The sequence below is a fragment of the Rhinolophus hipposideros genome, assembly GCF_964194185.1.
Source record: "Rhinolophus hipposideros genome assembly, chromosome: 21".
NCBI lineage: Eukaryota > Metazoa > Chordata > Mammalia > Chiroptera > Rhinolophidae > Rhinolophus > Rhinolophus hipposideros.
The window spans coordinates 21337589-21363279 of record NC_138067.1 but is presented as its reverse complement, the minus strand read 5'-3'; the positions used below and the strand labels follow the sequence as shown (position 1 = coordinate 21363279).

The 25691-nt window shown below is 35.5% G+C and overlaps 1 protein-coding gene across 1 annotated transcript in view; it reads right to left on the bottom strand.

The window, feature by feature from the left end:
- Window positions 1-25388, bottom strand: part of HYDIN (HYDIN axonemal central pair apparatus protein) — a 293325-nt gene extending 267937 nt beyond the window's left edge. The window contains exons 1-5 of the mRNA XM_081030536.1: window positions 25301-25388; window positions 14315-14472; window positions 12233-12358; window positions 6894-7013; window positions 4596-4730 (exon numbers count right to left, since the gene is read on the bottom strand). Coding sequence (XP_080886662.1) covers window positions 4596-4730; window positions 6894-7013; window positions 12233-12358; window positions 14315-14449 — 516 coding nt within the window. The 5' untranslated portion in view covers window positions 14450-14472; window positions 25301-25388. The remainder of the gene's footprint in view (window positions 1-4595; window positions 4731-6893; window positions 7014-12232; window positions 12359-14314; window positions 14473-25300) is intronic.
- Window positions 25389-25691: the final 303 nt, after the last annotated feature.

Genomic DNA, 25691 nt, shown 5'->3' with positions numbered 1-25691 from the left:
TGACCATCCCAAATAAAAATGCCGAGGCCCTGAGCACGTATCTTCCCCAGTACTAAGTCTAAATGCAAAAGAAATACTGAATTAAGTCACTCTTTATGTCTTCTCATTAGATATAAAAGGAGAACTCTCATCCTCAGTGTGGCACTTCCCTGAGCCGATTGCCAAGCACAGGAACTTTGTACTTGCTGGTCCTGCTCCCAGACAAATATCTTCCCTCGGATATTTGAATGGCTTAATTGAGTTCTCTGCTCAAATGTTATCTCATCAGAAAAGTCTTCCCTGATCCTCCTATTGGAAGAAAACAGGACCCCCATCACTCTCTACTTTCTATCATGTCAGTATCAGTATCTGACATTAAATTACATGTTTGTTGGTTTATTCATTGTGGAACATAAGCTCCATGAAGGCCAAAGTTTGTTCTGTTTTTCAAAGAATCCCAGCTCATAGGACTGGGCCTGGCAGAGTAAGTGAAAGAATATTATTCATTTTTAATATCTTTATTTGGGTACTAAATTATCAAGAGTTCTTCATCAACAGAATTCTCAACATCATTAGCCTTATTATACAATGATATTGGTCAAGTCCAGAAAACTGAAAATTAGTGATATGATTCCCTAACAATATGAAACAAAATGGAGAGAAACTCTCTTCTTAGAGAAGACTCTTAGACACCTTTCTCCTGGTCAAAATGACAAGAAAGTTAAGGTCTAATATACTCGTGACACAAAAAGATATCTGAGCCCTTTTTATAAGCTTTTGCTTTTATTATCTGTAGGCCATTCTCAAGGAAATGTCTTTATATTTTCTTGAGATTAACTTTTACTTATCTCACTTGACAAATATTTACTGCCTACTTCCCAGGTATCAGGCACTGCGCTAAGCACGAGGGTTAGAGGGGTGACCCAGACAGAACTAGAGATGGCTGATTGCAGGCAGGAAGAAAACAAAATCACTGTCATCATTTTTGCCAACAAACATTGTTTCCACATGAGGGAAATTTTATGATATCTACACTTTAATTAAAAATACTGGCAATATATACTATATAGTTCGTTATTGTTGTATACCTGGATAACATAAAATATGTTGACATTTTTCTATTCTTGAGCCATGATTTTTCAATTTCATAGTAACAAACTAAGAAAACTATTCTGACAACACATTAGATATTTTCTTAAAACATAACTGAGCAATAAAATTACATCACTTCCTATTTTATCCACTGAAGCCATTTCCCTCTGGTGCTACTACAGTAAACAGATGTTTCCTTAAGCTCAGGGAAGGACCCACTTTTGCTTTCCTCCAAAAGCCTAACATTTTCCATACTCCTTTTAATGGTAAAGATACAAATTTAAGAGGTCAAAAAAAATGCCAAGTTTCAGACTTTTATAGTGTTATATGGCAACACTGACTATTATATTTTTTACCATACATGAAATGCATGCTAGGATTATTAGATTAATAACATATCCCATCTTCTTTTTTAAAAGTGTGTGAGATGGATAGATAAGGAAAGCCAAAGCCAATTTGCTGCACCTGTTTTCTGGGTTGTTGGCATTCTTAACAAGTTAAGTCCCCAGGAAGCCAGATTAATAGATAACAGGAAAAAATGTAACTTGCATTATGATCTTCGACATGCTAATATACATGGGCGCTGAAAATCCGATTGAAAGGAGACTGTCTTATTAAGCTATGACATGCTGCAATTTACATATCTCACCCTCCAGATGTGAGGAGGGTAAATGAGAATGGGGAGTACTCAGATCAGCAGGGGCTAAGAAGGAAAAATAAGTATGTACATTGGCTATCAATTTGGCCAACTGAAGAATGAGTGACACAGTGAAAGACGGGCTTTTATTTTTCCTAAAATAAATCTGGCTCTAGTCAGTCCTCTGCTACATTCTGAAACAGCACTAAAGACAGCACAGCTAACACTAGCTGGTCGTTCTGTGCATTTCTGTCCCACCGGAAGACTGACTGTAGATGCCCAGAGACTGGAAAAACTCCTGGGAGTGGGGCCCTACTCATGGTGCAAGTGTAACAGGATCTTTGAAGAAAAGGAGGCACAAAATTAGCAGCACGAGCTTCCCTAAATACACAACATCGGTCTTAGACAGTTAGCAAAAGGAGAAATTACTATGTCCTTAGAAAAACACATTCTGTAAATTATATTATAGTTTAGAGTCCAAATCCAATAAGATGTCTTGATGTATCCAAAATTAGATAGTTAAATTTCTCATAGGTAACCATTATTCTCACTCTATGACTCCTCATACAGGCATATAGTCTTTGATAAATTTCAAACTCTTAGCAGAAGAAACAGTAAAACAACATTTACATTTTAATTAGGGGTTTCCCAACAGACATGCAATGTTGGTGAAATGGAATAGGAAGAGGGAATTAAAAAGCTAGGAGTAAAATAAGCAGCCACAAAATAGAACCAAGTAATAGTCCTCAATGGAAATGTTAGCATTTCACATTTACAAAGTAAATAAAAACATACCTAAAATACATTTCAATTATTTGCTTGCTGGATAGATAAGCAGTAATAAAGTCTCTGTTTTTTTAGCTTTTCATTAGGGAAAATTTAAATCACATATAAAGAAAACAGAATATGTACCTATGTACCCACCCGCAGATTCAGGAATTATTAATATTCTGTTATTCTGGCTTTGTCTATATTTCCATCCGTTCCCACTTCTATTATTATATTATATTTCTATAGTTTTTAAGGTGGAATTTAGATATATTGGAACGCATAAATATTAAATGTACAATGGTGACAAATGAATTCATCCATATAACCCACACACCTATCACAACATAGAACATTCTGCCTCCTCAAAACGTTCCATGTATCCTCTTTCCAGTCAGACTACTTGCAATAATAGGACAATAATTATCTAACAGAAGACATGTTTTCCTCAGTACAGAAAAAAGTTAAGGAAAGCCATCTCCTCAAATCCAGCAAGCTTTATATTTCAAGCTGCATGAAGGTTCATAATCAGCTTCCTAAAGAAACGTCAGTGTAGGAATTTGATACCCAAACTAAATCCAGGTAACGTTCTCTTCACACTTAACATTCGGGTATTGAGCCTCAAGAAAACACCAGGACTTCAATAACACATAACAAAAAGGACTACTTCTGGAGCTATTTGTCTTTTCATTTATTTCAATATTACCCCAAACAAAATGACAGGTCCATACACACAACCCAAGAAACAAATAGTAATATTACAAAGTGGCAAAAATAATCACAGCAGTGTTATTATTATAATGGAATGTATAACCACTCACTACAGTGATACATGCTTGGCAGACCACACTAAATTCCTTATTCTTGCTGTCTGAAAAAGTTGGAACATTAGCAATAGTAGCAAGAATACTAGTAATGACACTGACAACTGCTAATAAGTATTAGTGAAGGAGAAGCAGGGATTCAAAGCTAGTTGTCTCCATTTCCATTACACTGTTTTGATTCCAACCATAATGGCACAATACAGGACAGCACATACACCAGCAGTGTTATGGATAACCTGACATTTTGTTATGCCTTTTTTAGCTTTGTCTTCTGTCCTCGCTCCTTCAATCATGCTAAACCCCTTTCCTCCTCCTCACAAGTCCCAGTCACTTTGGCTCATAGAGAGGAAAACCCACAATTCCGTTCTCTTGGGGAAGGGATGAAGAGGAAGCCTCCTTCCTCAGTCCCCCTTAGATGGTCCTGCCTCCCGTGAAGAACTGGAATCTCTACAACCGAGGAAAGCTTAACAGTGGGCTAGATGCCCCACAGCTGTAGTGGTACTAAAGGGAAATGGCCTCTTTTTGAACTCAGGCTCTTTCTAGCCTGCCTGTGCACAGACACGGTAAGCAGAGCAGGCAGGTCTCTGCTCTCAGCTCTAGCATCTTCACTCGTGCTTGGGTGGACCTGTCAGTTAGGTCAGACCATCACTAAGGACTGGTTATCTACTAGTCACTGGGGAGCAGGAGGAAGCCCAGTCTAGGCCTCAGATCCTGGCCACATTCTTTGCCATTAATGAGACTGATAATGTGATCGATATTTGGGTCTTGGATATCTTTCCTAAACTAGTTAGAATGTGGAAAGGAAGGATGTAACTCACTAGGACCCCAAACTTCAAAAAAGGCATAGTCCCCCCTATTCTTTGTCTCAACTCATTGCATCTGAATCACACCTTTACCTTTTTGGTGTCCTTCTAGCTGTATAGTCAAATATGAATATGCTGAGGTAGGTGCCACAGGAGACGGGGCGGGGAACATCCAGGATTACCCTTCTTTACATCCTGGCTTAGAGCTCATATAAGCCTTCGGCATCTGACAATTCTTTCTTCATTCCCAGTGATAGGCCACCCGCTCCTCTCACCCACCCTCACCACTCTTCTCACCACCACCACCAGCACCAACAATAACACCATCAACACCGCCACCACCAATACCATCAACAACACCAATGCCACCACCACCACCACCAGCACCAACACTAACAATAATATACCCACACCACCATCTCCATGAATGTTCAGAATTGTAAACCACTAGTGATAAGCATTCAACCAATTTCTTGCCAGCACTGCTGTTACCTTGTTCTCCTCTGGAATGAAGAGGATTCGGAATATGGATGACACTCCTGGAGCTACTTTCTGGCCAATATTTTTGGGGCTGATTACTTTAAAGTAAGGTGAACTTTCCTCAACAACTTTCACCAACCTTGGAATCTGCAAGAAAAACATACAATGATGACACTGTGCATGTGAAAATGCAGAAGAAAAAACACAGGCTTTGTAGTTAAACATGAAATCTCCATCTACTATTTACCAGCCATGCGACCTTAGTCAGGTCAGAACTTCAGTTTCATCAACTGTAAAAGGATATGACAGTACCTACCTTTATCCAAGTGCCCTACACAAAGTAAGCACTCAATGCATTTTAGCTTTAATTTTTATTAACATTATTATCACTCATTTTTATTGTTATTACAAGTCCTTGTTCTTTTTATTATTTAAATGTGACTATCTTCAAAGACTAACTGCTAAAACCCCACCCACACAGCGGAGTTAAGCTGGATTCCCCAACATTTGAGAAGTGCTCTGGGAGAAGAAATCACACTCACTGCACTCCTGCTATGGACCATCACTGTCCATGATGTGCCACTTAATCCTTGCAATCAACTTTGAGTTTCATTATGACTCCCATTCTACAGATGAAAAAACAGACACTTGCCTTAAGTGCTATGGCTTCCCCAAGTAAAGGTGTTTGGAGTCAAGTCCTGATCTAATCCACCTTCCCTCTCTATGGGATTGTCCTAAGTAAACACTACTGTGAAGCAAGAACAAAGAGAAATCTGTCTTCTTGTTGCTACTAGATTTCCCTAGATGAGAACCATCCTTTCCTGGGGTTCAACCTTCTAGCAGTAGCTTACCAAGAGGTGTTGGATTATCCACTAGAATTGAGTGCCCTTTCACAAACAAAACTTACGCATGCCCCTTCTCCTTGACTTGCCCATATACACTCACTGACAATCCTTTCTTGTCTAGCACCAGGGAGGAGTGGTCAAAGTACCCTTTAGACTAGCTTCTCTCTGTTTTTAAAAGCCTTAAAAACAAAAAACAAACAAAAAACCCTTGAGCAAGAGTCACAAAGTAATGTAGAAAGGGAAAAAGAGAACTGGAAGAAACTGAATTGGTTGGCAGCTCTACATTAAGAGAGAGAGTCCTAATGTCTTTGGGATATCTCTTCTTGAGGGCTAGGAGCATAACCCTGAACACCTGGGTTCTTTTTCTTCTCTATGCCTACCCTTTAGCTTCTATCCATCCCACGAGCTTCTTTTGCTAACAGTCCTGCAGCAAAAAAACTAAATATACCCTTTTCTCCAGAGTCTGCCTTTGCTGTCACAAATCACCCCACTGATCTCTGAAAGGCATCACTGATTCCTTTAATGAGCTGTACTAAATGTAACTGCAAGTCTTCCCATTGCCTTGGATTCTTACATAATCTTTAATTATTTTTCCCTTTGTTCTTATAGTGAGACTTTGTCTCCACATTCTTAGACTTCTGTAGCTATTCCTACTTGTTTTTACACCTGAAGTGTAGCAACTCTCAGCTGCTTTCCTCCCTGTGATTACTTTTCACACTTAACTGTGCTTCATGCTGACCTCCAACCTTATTCTTTCTTTCATTATTGTTAGATGTCAAGGAAATCTTCAGACATTTAAAACCTTTTCTTGAAATAAATCTTAATTTATCTCTAAAGAAAAAGGCAGAATGATAGAGCAGACATTTTCAGTTGCAACTACAGAGATGAGGTATAAACAGTGGGAGAAGCCATCCAAAACTATCCATAGAGAAATCTGAAGGCTATCTGAGGTAGAAAGAAGGAGATAAAAAGGGGCGAAAGGGATCTCATCTCTTTAGAAGTTTGTTGTTGTTTTTTTAAATACAATTTGTAGAATGTAAATGCATTGACTGAACAACTGCAATTCACATGAGTAGAGTTTGTATCTTCCATTAGGGATTGGAGGCTCTAATGCAAAGTGTGTAAACATGAATAGTAATTGCCCTGTCTTAAATGAAAGCCTAGCTCAACTGGTCACACATGAGAACTTCATGACATTCATCTAGCCAATCCTTTATTCAACAAAACGTTAGTTCACATGTTGGGAGTGTACTGTTTCTTGGGCACTGCACAGGGGCTGAACATCCAGCAAACCAACCAACACAGTCTTGTCTTCATTAAGCTTACAGTCAAAGGGCATGTTTTCATCTATTTTCCTAGGTCTATCAAATTAAAGAACTTATCTAAGATCCTACATGACGCCATTTTATTTAATCCCTTCTTACATATCCGTGAAAAATACAGTCATACCAGTGTACATACTCACTTTGTCAGTGTTCCTCAGAACCAGTGGAACTTCATAGACTTCACAGGGAGTGTAGTTCTGAAATACAATTTCTGATGGAAAGGGCTGGAATAATGCCTGATCCATGTCGATTCCTGAAAACTGCAGTTGAAATAATAAATTAAACATGTAGTCACACAGTGGCAAAAGGACTGGGGAAGATAAGAAAATATAACATAGGCCTATGGATATTAATACTAAGAACATAGGAAACACTCAAAAAGGAGTAACTACTACAAACAACAATTGTTCTAATTAGTAAGGTGATTGTCATCAGTTTCTTTAATACAAAAAAACAAACAAACAAAAAAAAAAAACAACCTGTAGTCGTCCTCAGTTTAAAAAACAACAACGGAGTCTAATGAGAACACCAATCCAAACCTTTTATTTCTAGTAATGGTAAAAGTAAATAAGGTAATTGTAACCAATTCCCCTATGAGAATAACAAGAAAAGCAGTATCAACAAATACCTGCATGAAGGCACTAAAGAGCCAACAAGATAGTATGATTAATGTTGAAAGTGTAAATTATCTCAAGCTAACAGCTTGCGTACTACCCAACACATTTTGAGTATTGCCATTTTTCCTTAAAAATTTATCCATGATGTCCCCGAGGTTCCTGGCTGCACCCTGGGACACCTTGGCACACAGTATGGAAATTGAAGATATAAGCGTTCATCTCAATAATTTGGAAATACAAGAGCAAACATAAAAGACAAATTAAAACCCAAACAAATGAAAAAAATGACATAACAAAAACAATAAGAGAAATTGATAAAACAGAAAACACCGATTAAAACCAAAACAAATGAAAAAAATGACATAACAAAAACAATAGCAGAAATTCATGAAATAGAAAGTAACTAGACTATAGAAATAATAAAGTCAAAAGTTGAGTCTTCAAAAAGACTACTAAAATTGATAAAATAACTAGTAAGTCTAATCAAGAAAATAAAACAGAAGGTACAAAGAGCCAATAAAATAACAAAAATAGGGACATTACTACAGAATCTGAACCAAGTAACTAGACAATAAATGTATATGATGTCAATAAATGTGAAAATTTAGATAAAAGGTACAAATTCCTACAAAAATCCAATTTATCAAAACTAGCACAAGAAGAAATAGAAAATACAAATAGTTCTATTACTTTTAAAGAAATTGAACTTGTAAGTAAAAATCCTTCATAGCAAAAACTCTTCCCCAAATAACTTTACAAATTCTAACACACATTTAAAGAAGATACAACTCAAATATTGTGGAAACTCTGGAAACTCTTCCAAACTCTAAATATGAAAACTCTACCAAAGGAAAGAAAAATAAAAAATTAAATCTCCCAACTCAATTGATAATATCAGCATAACTTTCATATATGTAAGAAAGACAGTAGGAAAAAGGAAAATTATAGGCCAGTCTTACTCAAGAACCATAGATTCAAACAACAAAAAGCAATACAACATTAGCAAATTAAAAACCCACAATATCTAAGGATAACACATCATGACCAAGTTGGGTTTATATTAAAAATTGAAGATTGTTTTGATATTTGAAATTTAGTAAGAAGAAACAAAGTTGTCTTTACTCCAGAAGAAAAAATTGTTTATTTACAAAATTCAAAATAACTAACCCAATAAACTGGTAGAATTAGTGATTCATCAAAGTCACTAAGTACAAGATCGGCATACAAAAATCAATTATATTTCTATGTACTAGCTATGACCCCAAAAAATTTAATAATATTTTAAGAATATATATTACTGAGAGGAATTTAAAAAGACCTACATAAATACAGGAATATATTAATACCATGTTCATGAATTAAAAGACTCAATATTTTAAAGATGTCAAGTATTCCTCAGATTGATACAAAAATTCATGAAACCCAATTAAAAAAAAAATCCCAGAATTTTTTTGGCAAATTGAAATGCTGATTATAAAATTTATATGGAAAAGGAAAAGGACCAAGAATAGACAAGATCCATTTGAAGAACAAGATAGGAGGACTTGTTCTATTAGGTAGCAGGATTTATCATAATTATATATTTTTTTAAATTTTTATAAGAGTTTATTTGAGCCAAACTGATGACATATTCCAAGGTGCAAGATCTCAATTGCTCCCTACATTATTTAACATCGTATACTGTTACTTATCATAGTAATTAAAACAGTGAGACACTAACACAGTATTTATCATAAATACAAATATAACAGATGAGAAAGCCCAGAAACAAATCCTTAAATATATAGATGATTGATTTATAACAAAGGTAACACTAAAAAGCACTGGGGAAGGGATATTTTTCCTTCAATAATGGTGTTTTATTAAATGGATATTCCACATGAAAAATATTAATTTAATCCCTATCACACACCATTCCAAGTGTATCAAAGCTCTCAATGTGAAAGGTGAAATAACAAAGTTTTCAGAAGAAAACTGAAAAGAATATCTTCATGATGTTAAAGAATGCAAAACTTTCTTTAATGGGACACAGAAAATACAAAACATAAATGAAAATATTGGTAAATTAAGTCATATTGAAATTTAAAACTTACGTTCATCAAAAGATACCCATTAGGGAATAAGAAAAGAAAGTCAAACAATAGAAGATTATTTGCAATATGCATAATTGATAGAGGACTAGTCTCCAGAACATCTGAAGAACTTTCACAAAATCAGTAATAAATGCACACAAAAAATAAACATGTAATTGATAAAAGATGTTATCAATATCCAAATGGCTAATAAAATAGGAAAAGGTGCTCAAATCTAGAAATTGTAAATTAAACCACAGCATGACAGCTCTACACAACCAATAAAATGATTTAAAGAGATTGACAATATTAAAAATTAGCATGGATGTAGTGCACCTGGAATTCTCACACACGACTAGTGAAAGTATAAATTGGTACAGTCACTTTAGAAAACTGGCAATTATCTACCAAAGCAAAACATATGCATAGCCTATCACCTAAATATTCTACTTGTATGTATATGCCCAACAGAAATGTGTACATGTTCATTAAAAGATATGTATAAGAGTGTTTACAATAGCATCATTAATAATAGTGAAAATGTGAGGAAAAAACAAATGCTTATCAACAATAAAAGGGAAAAATAAATGTGGTATAGTCATACAATGGAATACATACATCAATAAAAATGAATAAACTACTGCTAAACACAAGTCTCAAAAACATAAAATTGAGTGAAGTTAGCCAGAAATTAACTGAATATGTGAGCTGAATGTATGATCTATAGTTCAGGTTATAGGCTGTAGCAAGAGATATAATTATGAAATTAATAATTTAAAAAGTGGGATTTAAAGCATTTATCCCAGAAGGGGTCACCTAAGGAGTGAGTTCAGAAGGAAAAGAAGAGGTTCAAGGACCAAGAACAGGGAGCTCCAGCATTTAGTGATCAGGAAGAGGAAAAAGATCCAATAAATAAAATAAGAAAAAAGCAACCTATGAAGTAGACCATGAAGAAAACCAAAGGAATGTGATATCTGAGATATGTGAATAAAAAGATACAAAAAGAAACACTAACTACGTCCAATGCTGTGAGACAACCCAAGTATGCTGAACTGGTCAAGCTTAAGAATGAATTTTAAGAGAAACACACACACACACACACACACACACAAAACTTAAAGTAAGGGACACAGAAGATAGCCTGGTGTATGTAATTACAGTGAAATGAAAATGAACAGAAAGTTAAAAATGGATAAGAGAGAACATACAAGATGTAGAAGGGCAGACAAAGAAGGTCCAACACGTTCATAATTGATATTCCTAAAGAAAAGAACCAAAAATGGCATGAACAAATACTTGGTAATTCAAGAAAAACTTTGTAGGAATAAAATCAAGGTACATAGTGTCGCAGGAAAAATTTAATCACATCCTATTGAAATTGTTGGACATTAAATTAGAATAAACAATCTTTGGGCATACAAGATAAAAGATTAAAGTATCTGTAGTGGGGAAAACAAGCTGGCTTCATACTTTTACATACCAATATTTAAAGCCAGAAGGTAGTGAGGAAAAGGCCTGCAAAGCTCTTATTGGAAAGATGTGTGACCCAGGAATTTTATACCTAACAAATCTGCACTTCAGTATAAAGGCAACAGGCAAACATTGTAAAACATATAAAATCAAGGAAATATAGTTTCCATAAGCTCTTCTTGAAGAAATTAGTAGAGGATGACTGACACCCAACTAAAAGACAAATGAAACTCCTGAAAATAAATAAAATAAAATAAAATAAATAAAATAAAATAAAAACAACTGAGTTGAAAGAAGAAAGAGAAGATGAGATATAGTAAAATATACTAATTTCCTCATCCTTCACAGCAGTAGTCAAAATACGTTAAACCCACTCACACACACATGCACACACACATATAAGCAATATGCACAGAAAAATACACCTAGTCTGGTATTAGTTATGCTATGGGAAAGGAGCAAATAGCCCTTAATTAGGATGAATTAGCACTAGGAAAAGCCATGTTCCCTGCCTCAAAGTTACAGAGTGGTTATGGGGAAAAGGATACATAATAACTAAAGCTAGCAGTGCTCAGAGGAAAGTAAATTTTTATGCAGATCCTAGACAGGAGAGGCAATGGTGTTGCAGCGAGAGCAAGAGTGTCAGGGTCTCATTCGTCATATGGGAAATAACTCTGAAAAATGCTCAGGAATAGTTTAAGGAACCCTCTGAGGAGCGAATTTCTAGCAGTCAACTGATGGAGGTTCATAGCATAATTTCTACATAAAAATTAAAACATATAATTTAAGCAATTAAAAAGTAGAAAATAAGACCTTATTTTATAACCATATGTTCCTAAAGCCTAGAATATATGCTTTACATTAGAACATAGAAACATGTTAAAATATCTTCTTTAGAGACTAAAAGGACACATTTGTTACTGGAAATGAGCCAGAAAACAAAACAAATGCCTACTTTAATAAACAATTCTGCCCTCTTCCTATCTACTGATGACAGCTCAGGTAAGGAGGGATTTCTTGTGCTAAATAGATAACTTAATTAGGTTTGGCTAATTTAATTATTGGAATTACTCAACAATTGTGTCCAGAAGTACCTAAGAAAGAAATGTAACTAATCAAAAGTTATTTGTACTTATTAATTGTAATTCTCTTCATATCAAATCACAGATATCAAGGTCAACAAAGGTAGAAAAAGAATGTATAAAACAAACTCAGTAATTGGTTCATTAGCACAGAAACAATAACTATTACTGTTGTTCTAGAATGGTCACAGTATTACAGGGCCTAACTTTATATGCAGGTATGACAGAAAGTAGCTACCTTTTGATGTGTTGTTTCCCCCATATCTAAAAGCTCGATGATCTGTGGTCGGCACATCAACCGTGTATTAGCCAGTCTCTGCTCCGTGGTGAGGGACATTTCCTTCAGGAACTCTGAGGGTGTTAGCTAAAATTTAAAACAACGAGCCAAAGATTCATAAATGGTTATACTGAAACAGTGTTTTCATTAGCACCAGTAATGACTAATCTGTTTGCAACTTTCAGGATAATTCTGGAATGCCACTAAGTTCCCTTATAAAATATTTAAAGTAACTAAATAATACAAGAGAAGTACCCATGCATTTGTGAGCTCTTTGCTCAGTAATTTGAAATGACATGTGGTTGCTATTTCCTTATGATTCGGAAGGAATCACACAAAGGAACCTGGGGGAAAGGGGAATCAAGAAATTGCACAGGAACATGTCCAAAGAGCTTAACATTTATGCTCAGAAGAGGCATCTGAGCATAAAACTCTCTTTCTCAAACCACTTTAAGGCTTCGGAGCTACGGAGATTGAAATACTTCTATTTTTCAATTGAAGTTACACCTGCAAGCAAAGTTTGGAGTGTTTAACTATTATATTAGGTTAAAGAGCAAGCTTACAAAATGTAAAGGAACTGGGAAGTGTGATGACACTACTTAGAAATGAATCGGAACTCTTTAGAAACCGTAAGAGCGCATTTAGACCTTGTTTTAAAGGAGCTCTAAGCCAATCATCAGATCTGGCTGCTAGTCATATTCACATACCCAAAGAAGAACACAAAATGCTTTAACACTGCCTAATGTTATGAGGGGAAAAAATGTAACCTATCATTTATCATTTGAATAACCCAACAAGGGCTTAGTTACCCAGGGCGAATCACTATTATTATTATTGTTCTGGAATGTTCTCATTATTCCAGGGCCTGCTTTATTTATTTATTTATTTATTTACTGACTTATTTATTTACTTACTGACTTATTTATTTATTTATTTAATACCAGGAAAGAATTTTTTTAATTAAACTTGTAATTTACATACTACAGAGAGAAACCACATACCATTTGCCCAGTTTCCCCAATAATAGTGTCTTGCAAAACTATAGCACAGTATCATAAGCTGGATACTGACAGTGATACAGTCAACACCACCACCCAGGGCCTACTCTAGATACAAGGAGATTACGATCATTGGCAGCAACGTAATGCTTCAGTATGTGACAAGACTTTGCAAAACAATCAGAGGCATCTAATTTAGCTGATTTATTTCATCTTGGGTTAAAAAAATCAATGCTTTTCAAATCCCCTACAGAATTATTTTCTGTGATTGAATCCATTTAAACGAAGGCATATTACGAATATAACTTCTACCTTGTTTTTTCGAGTTTTTTAAAAATTGGAACCCAGATTAGAATACTAAAATGTTAAGAGGCTATCGGCTGTGTTGTGATTAAAATAAAAACAAACTCTTAAAGGCAAAAAGTCAGGAGTTACCTTAAATAAGAAACAATAATCACCACAAAAGAAATGATGATAGATTTTATTTTACTAATTGGAATGTAACTTGAGACTGCAGTGAATAGCATGTAGTTTATAATTCAATTCTCACCAAATCATTATAATTTCATTAAAAATATAAATATTTTTATTTTTAAAGAAAAAAAAATAATGTATTTTTCCTATCTACAATAGTCACTATTTTAATATTCTATGTTCTACAAATATGCAAACAAAAATAACTCTTGCCAGTCAACAGATAATAGATTATTTAGGTTAAAACCTATGAAATTCTGATATTTGATTGTATTTGAACTACACAAATGAGTCTTACAGGGTTCAACCAAATATTTAGAAAATCTTAATAATTTGCTTCCATAGTCTTACTCCAACTGACTACCTTAAATGTCTATTTCGAGGTATATAATTTCAAAAACTTCTCGGGCTTTAAGAGGTGCCTATGCTCTGCAACAAGCTACCATGCTCGCTAAATTTATATTTTCAGTCAGTAATTCTATTTGATATTCTGAGAATGCCAAGTCGCAGCTGTCGTTCTCCTGAGGAGACTGTAGTAAGTATTTTACACTGAAATTCTCTGATACATTACCATTCGGTTTACTTCTTCTTCTGTAACCATCTTTGGAATCAAGGGTGGCAAAACTTTGTTTTGGAATCCTTTAAGCATTTTGACTAATCCCATCTGAACAGCCCCCATGGATTCCTCAAGTCTTCTACTTGTCATTTTTAGTTATTTCCTTTGCTCACCTAAGAGTGAAAAAAAGTTTTAGAACAAATACAGTTAATTCCTGAATACAGGCCACATTTTTTTTAAAGCTTTTTCAAATACGAGGAGGTTTAGAAAATACTGATCTTCAAAAATACATCAAATGCTTAGAACAAATGCCTTAACCAAAGGTGTCTATTCCATGTAACTAGTCTAGATTTAGCCTCCTCCCAAAGTTTAGGATCCCTTTTATACTAACCAAGTGATTGGGGACGAAGCTCAGGGAAGACATGGAAATACACACAGTTCTTATATTTTGGCACTTTTATCTTCTCCAGATAAACAAGCACTGCTCAATAAATATACTTCATAATTTGCTACTTTATCTGCTTATTTGACAATTGTCTTTCATGACATCCTTCAAACAGAAAAACAAACAAGGCTTTAGGCCTTCATAGCTGGGCAGAGAATCAAAAAAGGTAGCATGAGATGAGATGGGGAACAGGAAGTTTTTGAAGAAGTTTTGAAGTTTATCGTCTTAATAAGGCATTAAACAGGCACCCTATATATCTCCAAATCAAAGAACTATAACATCTCCCTTTGCATATCCTTCTTTAACTTTTAGCAGGACACTTGCAACTGGGGCTGGGGGGGCATTTATGACTAAGTAAGTAATTTCTGTTTTCAGTAATAGCAGGCTAGGTTATCCAACCCTGTGCCCACCCTCAAAAGAAAAACTAACTAAAAAATGCTCGATACAATGGCAAATAAAAAAACCCTAAAATTATTAAGAAGTTCACAAGACAGTAAGGCATTACCAGACCAAAATGGAGGGGAAAGAGGTGCATAAGGAAAATAGTTTTGAATGAAAATGTAATAAAGTACACTGAAGTATAGCAGTAAAACAAAGAAATTAATATGAAATTTTAAAAAAGGAAAAAAGATCAGAGAACAAATGATTGAACTAGAAGACAAAGGAGATCCAACATGCTATAATTGGAGCCCATGAAGAAGAAAAACAAAGTCCTGGGATGGAACTAATATTTAAAATTATAACCAAAAGGGGCCAGCCCGGTGCCTCAGACGGTTGGAACGCCATGCTCCTAACACCAAGGTCACCGGTTTGATTCCTACATGGGCCAGTGAGCTGCACCCTCTACAGCTAAGATTGTGCACAACAGCTCTCACTGGAGCTGGGCTGTTGTGAGCAGCCAGAGGTTGGTGTGAGCTGCCGTGGGCTGCTGAGTGCTGCCATGAGCTGCGGTGTGCTACCATGGTCTACCGTGGCAGCACACATTGTGTGCCACCATGAGCGGCCGGTGGCCAGCATGAGTGGCCAGCAGCTGGCAAGAGCTGCAGTGAGCTACTGTGAATGGCCAACCGATGACTGACGACCGACTGCCTCAGCCGGGGTGGAGCGCATGGCTCCTAAAACCAGCATGGGCCAGGGAGCTGTGTACTACACAACTAGACTGAGAAACAACAGTTTGAACCAGAGTGGGGGGGCGGAAAAAACGGGGGGGAACCCAAAAAAACTATGTAACCCAAGAAAAATTTTTCAGAAATAAAAGGAAATATAATTAAAAGGGACCAATATGTACCCAGGAAAATTGACCCAGAATGATCAACTCTGAGTCATTATCTTAGAAAAACTATTAGACTTCAAAGAATTTTAAAAACTCCTCATAGCCCCCAAGCAAAAAAGTAAAATAAGTTATAGGGGCAAGAGAATGAGATGTCATTGGAGTTTGAAAAAGCAATCTATGAAACGGGAAAACAGAGGAGCAACATTTTCTAAAAACTTTAAAAAGAGTGAGCCAAGGATTTTATACACAACAAAGCTATCCTTCAATTATCATGGCTACAGAAAAGGAGTTTTGAACATGCAAAAATTCAAGAACTATTGTAAAGATGTTCCCTTCCTGTGGAATCTATTAGAGGATGGTCTTCATCCAACCAAAAGGTGACTGGAGGACGTCGGCAAAAGGACTGATAATGAGCATTTACTTCATGTATTTAATTGTAGGGCTAAGATTAAAGTGAAATTGAGGACATGAGGAGAAGAATAGAATTTAAACATTGTATTTTCTGACAAAATAGAAAGAATGCAATTTTCAAATGAAAGGAAAAAAGAGAAAGAAATCCAAAAGTAGAATAAGGTCATTGACAGTTGTATACGAAATAGGAAGGAGTCAAACCATTTAACCAGATATTTGAATAAAGGAGGATTTAGGGAATTATGGTAGACAGTCCCTATGATGATACTTGTTCCCAAGCATTCAAGTATTTGTGTAATCTCCTGCCCTTTAGTAGTGCGCTGTACTTAGTTTTCTTAAAACTATAATACAGCACAAGTGATGGATGTCACTTCTGAGATTAGTTATAGATACTTTGTTCTGTCTTGGGCACTGTCTGGCTCTCTCTGATAACCAGCTGCCACATTGTGAGGACACTCGGGACGCCTATAGAGAGGCACATGTGGTGAGAAACCAAGCCCTGCCAGCAATGACATGAGTGAGCTTGGAAGTGGATCTTCTAAGGCCTGCCAACAACCATGTGAATGAACCTGAAGGTAGATTTGCCAGCCCCAGTTGAGCCTTGAAATGGTTTGTGTCTTGGCCAACAGCTTGAGTGGAAATGCATGAGAGATTCTGAGTAGGAGGCTAAGCCACACCTAGATTCCTGAGCCATAGAAACTGTGAGAAAACAAATACTCATTGTTTTAAGCTACTGATATTTGGGTAATTTGTTATACAACAATAGATAACTAATATAGGCCCTGTAGAAGGTTTATATACAAAGAAAACTACTTAACATAAATATAAACCTTCCTCAATGCCAAAAGAAATTTTAGAAAAAGTAAAGAAGACATACTAAGCAAAGACAAAGCAAATGTAATACACAAAATTATTACAACATAAAATAATATGGCAAGAGATAGCATCAACATGGTGGAATAGGTAGTTGACAACGTCGATATGCCTCACAAAAAGACTAACTAGAAACTATCCACAGACAGGACACTTTTGTGAAGATATCTGAAGCAGCCCCTTGGGTCACAGATATGGATAAACCTCAGAAACATTATGCTTAGTAAAATAAATCAATCACAAAAGACCACATATTACATGAGTCCATTCACCTGAAGTGTTCAGAACAGAGAAGTCTCTAGAGAGAAAGTAAATTCGTGGTTGCTTAGGACTGGGAGGGATGAAGGGATGGGATGTGGCGATACCAAAAAGTATGGGACGTCATTTTGAGGTGATGAAAATATTCTCCAATTGACTGTGTTGATGATTGCACATATTTGTGAATATACTAAAAACTGCTGAGTTGTATGTGCAACTTAAATGCGTGAATTGTGTATGTGAGTTATATCTCCATAAAGTTGTTAAAAATACATTTAAAAACATTTAGACAATCAAGTCTTCAAAATTGTAACAAATGAAACAAATGAACCTTGCTGTATATCAAGTTGGAGTCATAACCACAAAGAGAAACAATTATTCCAACTGACCTTACAACAAAGTATTTTGACTGTATATTGTCAATAGATAGTAGTCTGTTAGTTAGAACATTAGTAATAATACTTTAAAAACAAGTAGTTATACCAATATGGTTAGAAACCAAGTATTTCAGCATTTAAAAAAGTTAAAACCAAGGAAGTTCTTAAATTAAGAAACCCTATAATCTTAAATTTAAATTGAAAATATGTGTGAGCTCATGATTATTTTCTCCTTTTAAATAACCTCTCTATTGAAAAAGCCTAGAAGTAATAAAAGCCAAGTAAGTAATGGCAGTCCAGGGACATAGTGTGGTCTCAAAATAGCATTTCCCACTAAAAGGAACCACAACTCCTTGGAGAAATGGGTAACTCGAGGTCCGGGGCCCAAAATGTATAAGACAAACTTGGAACATTCTATTACACTATAAAATAAGGATGTTATCAAAGGCTACTGGGGTTGTGTCTAAACGACCCAGAGCAACTTGAAGGAGTTCCCATTCACCAAATATAAAACACTTTGAGCATAAAAAAACAAGTCTGCAATAAATTAGTCTCTAAAAAATCTGAGTTCAAATGACACTAAGAAAATCATTAGTCACCTTTGGAAGGTGCTAGGGTCCAAACTAATTAGTCTGGAAATAATAAAAGGGAAGAATCGACCATTTATCCTGTACTTTTTGTGTACAAATTGCATTCTAAGTTAACCAAATAGTTGATGAGGGAAAATTATTCTTCATATAAGAATTCCAGGTAATAAATGCAGAAGAAATGATGGGAAAATAATAACCATTTTATAGCCCCTAATGAAATGAAGGATCATAAATGCTAAAAGCATTAAAAAGATGTTGCTGAAGAACTTTATAACAGCTCAATAAGGCTAACAACACCTGAGCCCTCTAAATCAATCTTAACACTAAACGAATGAAAACCAGACATATTATGTGCTGCCTGACTCGGTACACTGCACAGCCCCACCTATGCAGAACTATTAACAAAAATCTAAAATAAAATCTAATTAAGCCTCGAGACCTACCAGCCAGGTTGCAGGAGATACAGGGAGTGGAGGAACATACATATTCTGTAAGAATATAATTAAGGCGAATCCTGAAAGTTGGAAATGTTATAAGAAAATGACCTAGTTTATTCAACTAATAAACAGCACAAAAGGAAGGGAGGGAGAGAAGGAGGGGGGCAAGTAAGGAGGGAGGGAGGAAGGGAGAGAGAGAGGAAAGAGAGGAGAGAGATGAATTAAAAGAGTCTTATACAAATCAAGTGTAAAGGGTGAACTTTGTTTGGATCATGATTCCAATAAATGAGTAACAGATAATACAAAATAATTATTGTTCTTTTTTTGTGGATGATACTGTGGATATGATTTTTTTTAAAAAAGAAAATTCTTATCTGTTAGAGATACATACTGAGCATTTATAGGTAAAGAGAAATTATGTCTGAGATTTTCTTTAAAATACTCCAGGAAAAATGTGGGAGAGTGATGGTGAGTGTGGGTGTGGGTGTGGGTGTGTGAGGGGGAAGGATAGATGAAACAAAAATGGGAGAACGTTGGTAACTATTGAAGCTGGATTATACTATTCTCTCCACTTTTGTGCATGCTTTTAAATTTTCATAATTAAAAAACATTAATACACTAAATCAATTTTTAAAAGTGTCAAGACTTCCACTACTGACAAAATAGAGTAGACATACTTGCCGTATATCAGAAATTGCCATATACCAGAAGCGATGTGTGACACGGAACATTGTCATGATGGAGGATGATTTACCACACACTTGAAAACACACCTTCTCTCAACCATAGCTCACACCCAACTGTCAGCACTGAACAAGTTGAAACTTGTCACACACTGTTACTAAGGTTCGACGCGCCACTTCCCGTGTTGAAGATCCCTGCCTTTCCATTGGATGGCACTCGGCAGCAGCATTCATCGTATTTTGTAATCACAAGGGAAAGGATCCGTGTCACGCATCACTTCTGGTACAGCAATTTCTGCCAAATAAAAACATTATGGTGTGTTCTCATCCAACTTATTCACTGGACCTGGCACTGTGCAACTTCTGGCTCTTCCCCAAAGTCAAAATGATTCAGGACATCGAGGCAGCCACGACACTCACAGAAGAGGACTTCCAGGACTGCTTCAGAAAGTGGCAAGAAAGATGGGATAAGTGTGTTCAAAGTGAGGGGGAATATTTTAAGGGAGATTATCAGCAATGTATCTTTTACTGTGATAATTTTTTTAATTTAAACTTTGGCATTTTTTTATCACACTGTGTATATATGCCTAACATAGTGCCTGACGCAGAGTCAATAAATATTCGTTGAATAATTGGATGGGCAGCTTAATCCACTAAACCATTTATTATGTTTTCCTTCTGAAAGTTATCTTCATTTTTAAAAAAGAACCATTTGTCAGATATTTATTGGTTTTTTACTACTCTACATCCATTAACTCTTCTTCTGGGATCAATATCCTTTTTTTCTTAGAAAAATACCCCACTCCTTATTCTAATCCTGGAGTGGTTTACCCTAATATCACAAGTCCCCGGGCATAGTGATTGGTTCAGGCCAGGGCAAATGACCCAAGTCAAAGCAATCAGAGCCAATGAGGTTTAATTCTGACTTTATTAAAACTACTGAAAAAAAGACATGCTTTCTTTCCATTGAGGTTTCTGAGAAGGGGGATATGAGCTTGAAGTTGATGGCAGCCCTCTTGCCCTTATAAAGGGAGAGGCTGTCTACGAATGAAGCCACACAAAAGAAAGCAGTGCCACGAGATAATTCCGATGACATCATTTGAATCCTTAGATCTAGCCAGGAACTTGAGTTATCTGAGCCAATAAATGTTCTTTGACACAAGTGTCATATGAGCTGGCCACAGTCTCTTGACAAAGTGAATTCCTTATAAATAATTGCAGTCCATCTATTATTTGTAATGTATTACGATAGCATGAATAACTTGAGAGCCATTCAGACCATAACTTGCAAAAGCACTTTTTGGTCTTGTTCATTTTGTCAAATATGCTCATTTAAACATGACAGACAAGCTATTTTAAATCCATGTTTGCCTTACTAAAATATAATAACTTTCAATTTATATGCCATTGATTCTGTCACCACCAGAGTCTAAAGACTGGTAGGCTTGAGAAAATGCCTTTGGTTTCTACAGCTATTACAAATGATGAATGTTCATTTGGAGAATTTGTTTCAATACACACACACACACACATACACACACACACCCCCACACACACACTACAGCTATTACAAATGATGAATGTACATTTGGAGAATTTGTTTCAATTCACACACACATTACTTAAGATAATCTATTTTATAAGCTTTGTATGAATGAAAGGCAATTCATATTATCACAATGAAGAAGAGATACTGAAATTACTATTCATTGATAACTAAAATTCCTAAATTGGGATCCAAACATCCAATCAATGAGGGCTTATTCATATTTAATATCAACAATAGATGTAATGGTCCCCTCCTGCTAAATGTTAATTTAGCAAAAATTAAAATGTAAAAAAAAAAAATTTAAGCTGCAGTCTACCATTTCTTAGTTACTCCTTTGTGGCAATAGATAGGGCATAGGGGGTTATCACTTTGTGAGGAGTGAAATGTCTAACTATTGCATTGTTTTGTACACCTGAAACTAATAAAAAAAAATCTTGGGTGTATTAATATCCTTTTGTAACACTTAACAACAATCCCTAATTCAGTCAAACTTTCCTCCAGGATGCTGTATCAATTCTTCTAACCTATAGAATTTTCTAACATGAAAAAATATCTTCTCATATGCATATAATGGGATTAGTTTTCTTAAATCTATCTTACTTGAATTCAAGAATGTGTACTCAATTAAGAATACTCTTTAACAGCTTTCAGCCCTTCTTAACAATCTACTCTTGTAAAGGACTTCTTTTGACTGTCCAGTATAATTTCCTCCTCCTATTCTCTTTCCTGTAAGAACCTGCTGCCCTTTCCAGAAGGGGTGGGCAGATCTGGCCAATCATAGTATCTTATTCTCCTATGCTCTGGGAATCTGTGACCCTAATAATGCCAATCAGAATGCTTTCCATGAATAATAGCTGGACACTGAGAAAGAGAAGTTTTTTCCTTTGGACTTGCTGGGCTGAAAATAAATTTAAAGCTATTTATTAGCAGCCATCTTCCTCATCAGATGAAGAAGGCTTTCTGCAGAACAAAGCAAAGGAGATAAAAGCAGAAATGTGAACAGGATGGATAGATGACAGGAGAGGAGAAAGATGAATATAAGTGAATCAGAGTGGTATTGAAAGCAATTCTAAATTTTGAGGTCCTGTTATCTGTGGCTCTTCTTTTGATTCTATGAAGCTATCCTAGTGTCCTAACTAAATGGACTAAGAAATTCCTTATTTTGATTAAGCTGTATTGAAATTTGAAGTAACTTTCTGTCACTTGAAATCTAGAACTCTCTAGTGATAATTGTTTTATATTTTTAGAAATCATACATTTACCTGAAATTTATTCCTGGAGTTTGTTAGGAAGATCTGCAAATAACTATTATGCAATGGTGTGAGTTGCTATTTCCAAAGCAAGTTGAAAATGCCTCATTTCTATTAAAATAGGAGAGAATAAGCGTATATATTTTGCACTTATATATAATGCATAGATTAATTCATCTGTACCATCAAATGTAACATTAAGGATGCCCAAAAATCTGGAAATCATGAAAACTCATTGGATTTTTGGAGTAAGTAACAGAGGACAGGTAATTCCATACACAAATTATTCTGCTCTTACCAATCCCACATTTAAAAATAACTCGCATATAGCAAGTCTCTGCAGAATCTCACATGGATCCAAAAATTCCAGGTCATCCAGAATGTGTGAGTCCAGAAGAGATAACTGGAAACATTTTTTTCAGATTTTACAGATGAAAGTCTATAGAGGGTTACAGAGAAAATCCTTTACAGAAAACTCATACATTTTACAGGTATTTTCTCCAGGTACTAACAACTTAAGAGTTATTTACAAACATTATTTAAAAGTGATCTTATTTGTTAACCAAATTCTTCTGACAAAAATAATGCCTGGGAATCAGGTTTCCTTTCACAGAAAATGTTTGGACTCCCTTTAGTAAAGCCATCTATATACATAAGAGCAAACTTGGATTTACTCATTGACCCTTCCATAGCCCCAACTGACATCAACGAAGAAAGGGACTAGTGCTTTCATCAATCTCCACCAGCCATTAGGGATGTGGCAATTCCCAAAAGCAAGTGAACAGCAAACTAGCTTGACCCTGCTCAATCAAGTGCTTTCAATACTGATCACTGTCTCATACATCCTCACTGGCAGATACTTGTTAAATGCTGCATGTCTACCTATTATTAAAATGCCAAATGTAATTCCTGTAATTCATACTAGATGGCTGTCATAACAGAATTCAGTAATGAAAACCAATGACAGAGATTGGTTACATTCTATACCATTGTACTTGAGTTCTCTGGCATATAACAGAACCATTTTTCTTCTCTCAATTATCACACTGGTAAATAGTGAGTAGGATTTCTTAGTGCATTGCTTTCACAGGGGTTGGCCAGATTGATTCCCATTAAAAGAATGAAACATATCTGTGTCAGGCCTACATCCCTAATAGGGACAACAATAAAATATTCTCCTATAATTAAAGAGGATTTCCATTTCCAATAGTGGCATCTAACAGTTAATTGCACCAACCATTCATGTGAGCACAACTAAAAGCTCTAAGTGAAAAGAAATTTTAATATCCTTAAAAGTATAAAGATTTTAATATCCTTTAAAACAAGCTGTGAAGATAATAAGCAATTACCAAAATCGAAAGGGAATCAAACACCAGAGAAGTAAGTAAAGCACTAGAAATCCATAGGCACTTTTGCCTTAAGGGCATTTGCTAATAAAAAAAATGGTTTTGGTGGTCTTGCTGGGCAACAAGATATAAGTCAATGATTAAAGTCTGCTCAAAATGGGAAGTATAATGAGAGATCTCCTTCCCTTTAGGTTGGGATTCAAAATCAAAACTGGACACTGCATCACTATCTCCAGAAAGCCATAGTAAAACTTGATATAGTGCAGAAAAGAGAATAAAAAGGAAAAAGAAGGGAAAGAAATAACCCAAAAGTTGGGGTCACTTCTACTCAAATTTGTACCCCAGGTCCATATCACTTAAATTGTCTACAGAATGTCAAACCATGAGCTAGGGTAGTCCCAGACTAACAGATCCTGAGGTGCTTGGCAGAAGCAAATACAAATCTCCTATGGAGGAAGGCACCATCATACCTGATCTCAAAAAAAAAAAAAAAAAAATGCCTACAAACAACATTTCAAGGACAAAGAAGAACAGAAATAAGCAAACACACAAGGAAACAAGACACAATGAGCAATATTAGCAGAGACTAAAGATGGCAGAAAGACCATCAAAGGCTTCATATTGGGGACTTATTAGACACAGACTATAAAACAACTATGTTTACTGTGTTTGAAGTACTGACAAGCTTGAAGATATCTTCAGAGCACAGGAATCTATTTTTTTTTTGAAATGATACAGCAATTCTGTAAAACAACTGGGCTCTTCAAAAACCTCAGTGTCCTAAAAAAACATGATCGAACAAAACCCCCAAAATCTTAAGGGAACTCTTGTACACTAAAGGAGACTAAAAAGCTTAACAATTCAATGCAGCATATGAGCCTCAACTAGATCCTGGGTTTAATTAAAAATTTGGAAACCATTATATGGGACATTATTGAAAATTTGAGAAAATATGAATATACTGTATCAATTTTAAGTTTACGAATTGTGATAACAGTATTGTGCTTCTGTAAAAGAATGTTCTTATTCTTAGGAAATACCTGCTAATACATATAAAGAAATAGTCATGATATCTCCCATCTGTAAGTCATAAACTTACTTTCAAATGGTTCAAGAAAAAAAAGAGAGAGAGAGAAATAAAGCAAATGTGTGGCAGAATGTTAACAACTGATGATTCTAAGTAAAGAGTATTTAGGTACTAAATACCTATATAGCAGATGTTTTAAAAATTTAAATAGAACATATAGCAAAGAAAGATACAGTAACTAAATTTAAATATTTCTTGGAAAAGTTAAAAGCACATTTTAAATAGCTAAAGACAATATAACTAAACTAGAAAATAGATCAGAAGAAATATGCAGGTCAGTAACATGGGGTGACAAAAAAGAAAATCCAGCAAGTAAAGCTAAGAGACATGGAGGACAGAGATTTGATATCACTGTAGCCTTGAATGAGAGAAGAGAGATGAGTGAGAGGCAATAGCTAAAAAATAATAGTTGAGAATCTTACCGAAATGTTGAAAAAGACCATATATAGATTCAAGCCCAACAAATCCCAAGCTGATAGATGGGATGGTGGGAGGATCCACTCCTAGACTCATCCTAGAGAGAGTGAAGAAAACCAAAAATAAAGAGAAAAATCACTAAAGAAGCCACTTAAAAAGACAGATTATCTTAAAAGGAGCCATGGTTAAATTGAGAGCTAATTTCTCAATATAATGGAAGCCAGAAGATGGTAGAATGATGCATTCAAATGTGTTAGAAGAAAAAACTGCCATCTTTTAATTCTATAACCAGCAAAAGTATCTTCCAAGAGTAACGGCAAATTAAAGGCAATTTTAGACAAATATGGGAAGATTCACCCTAGCAGACCTTCTTCACACTTAATCAATTAGCATTGA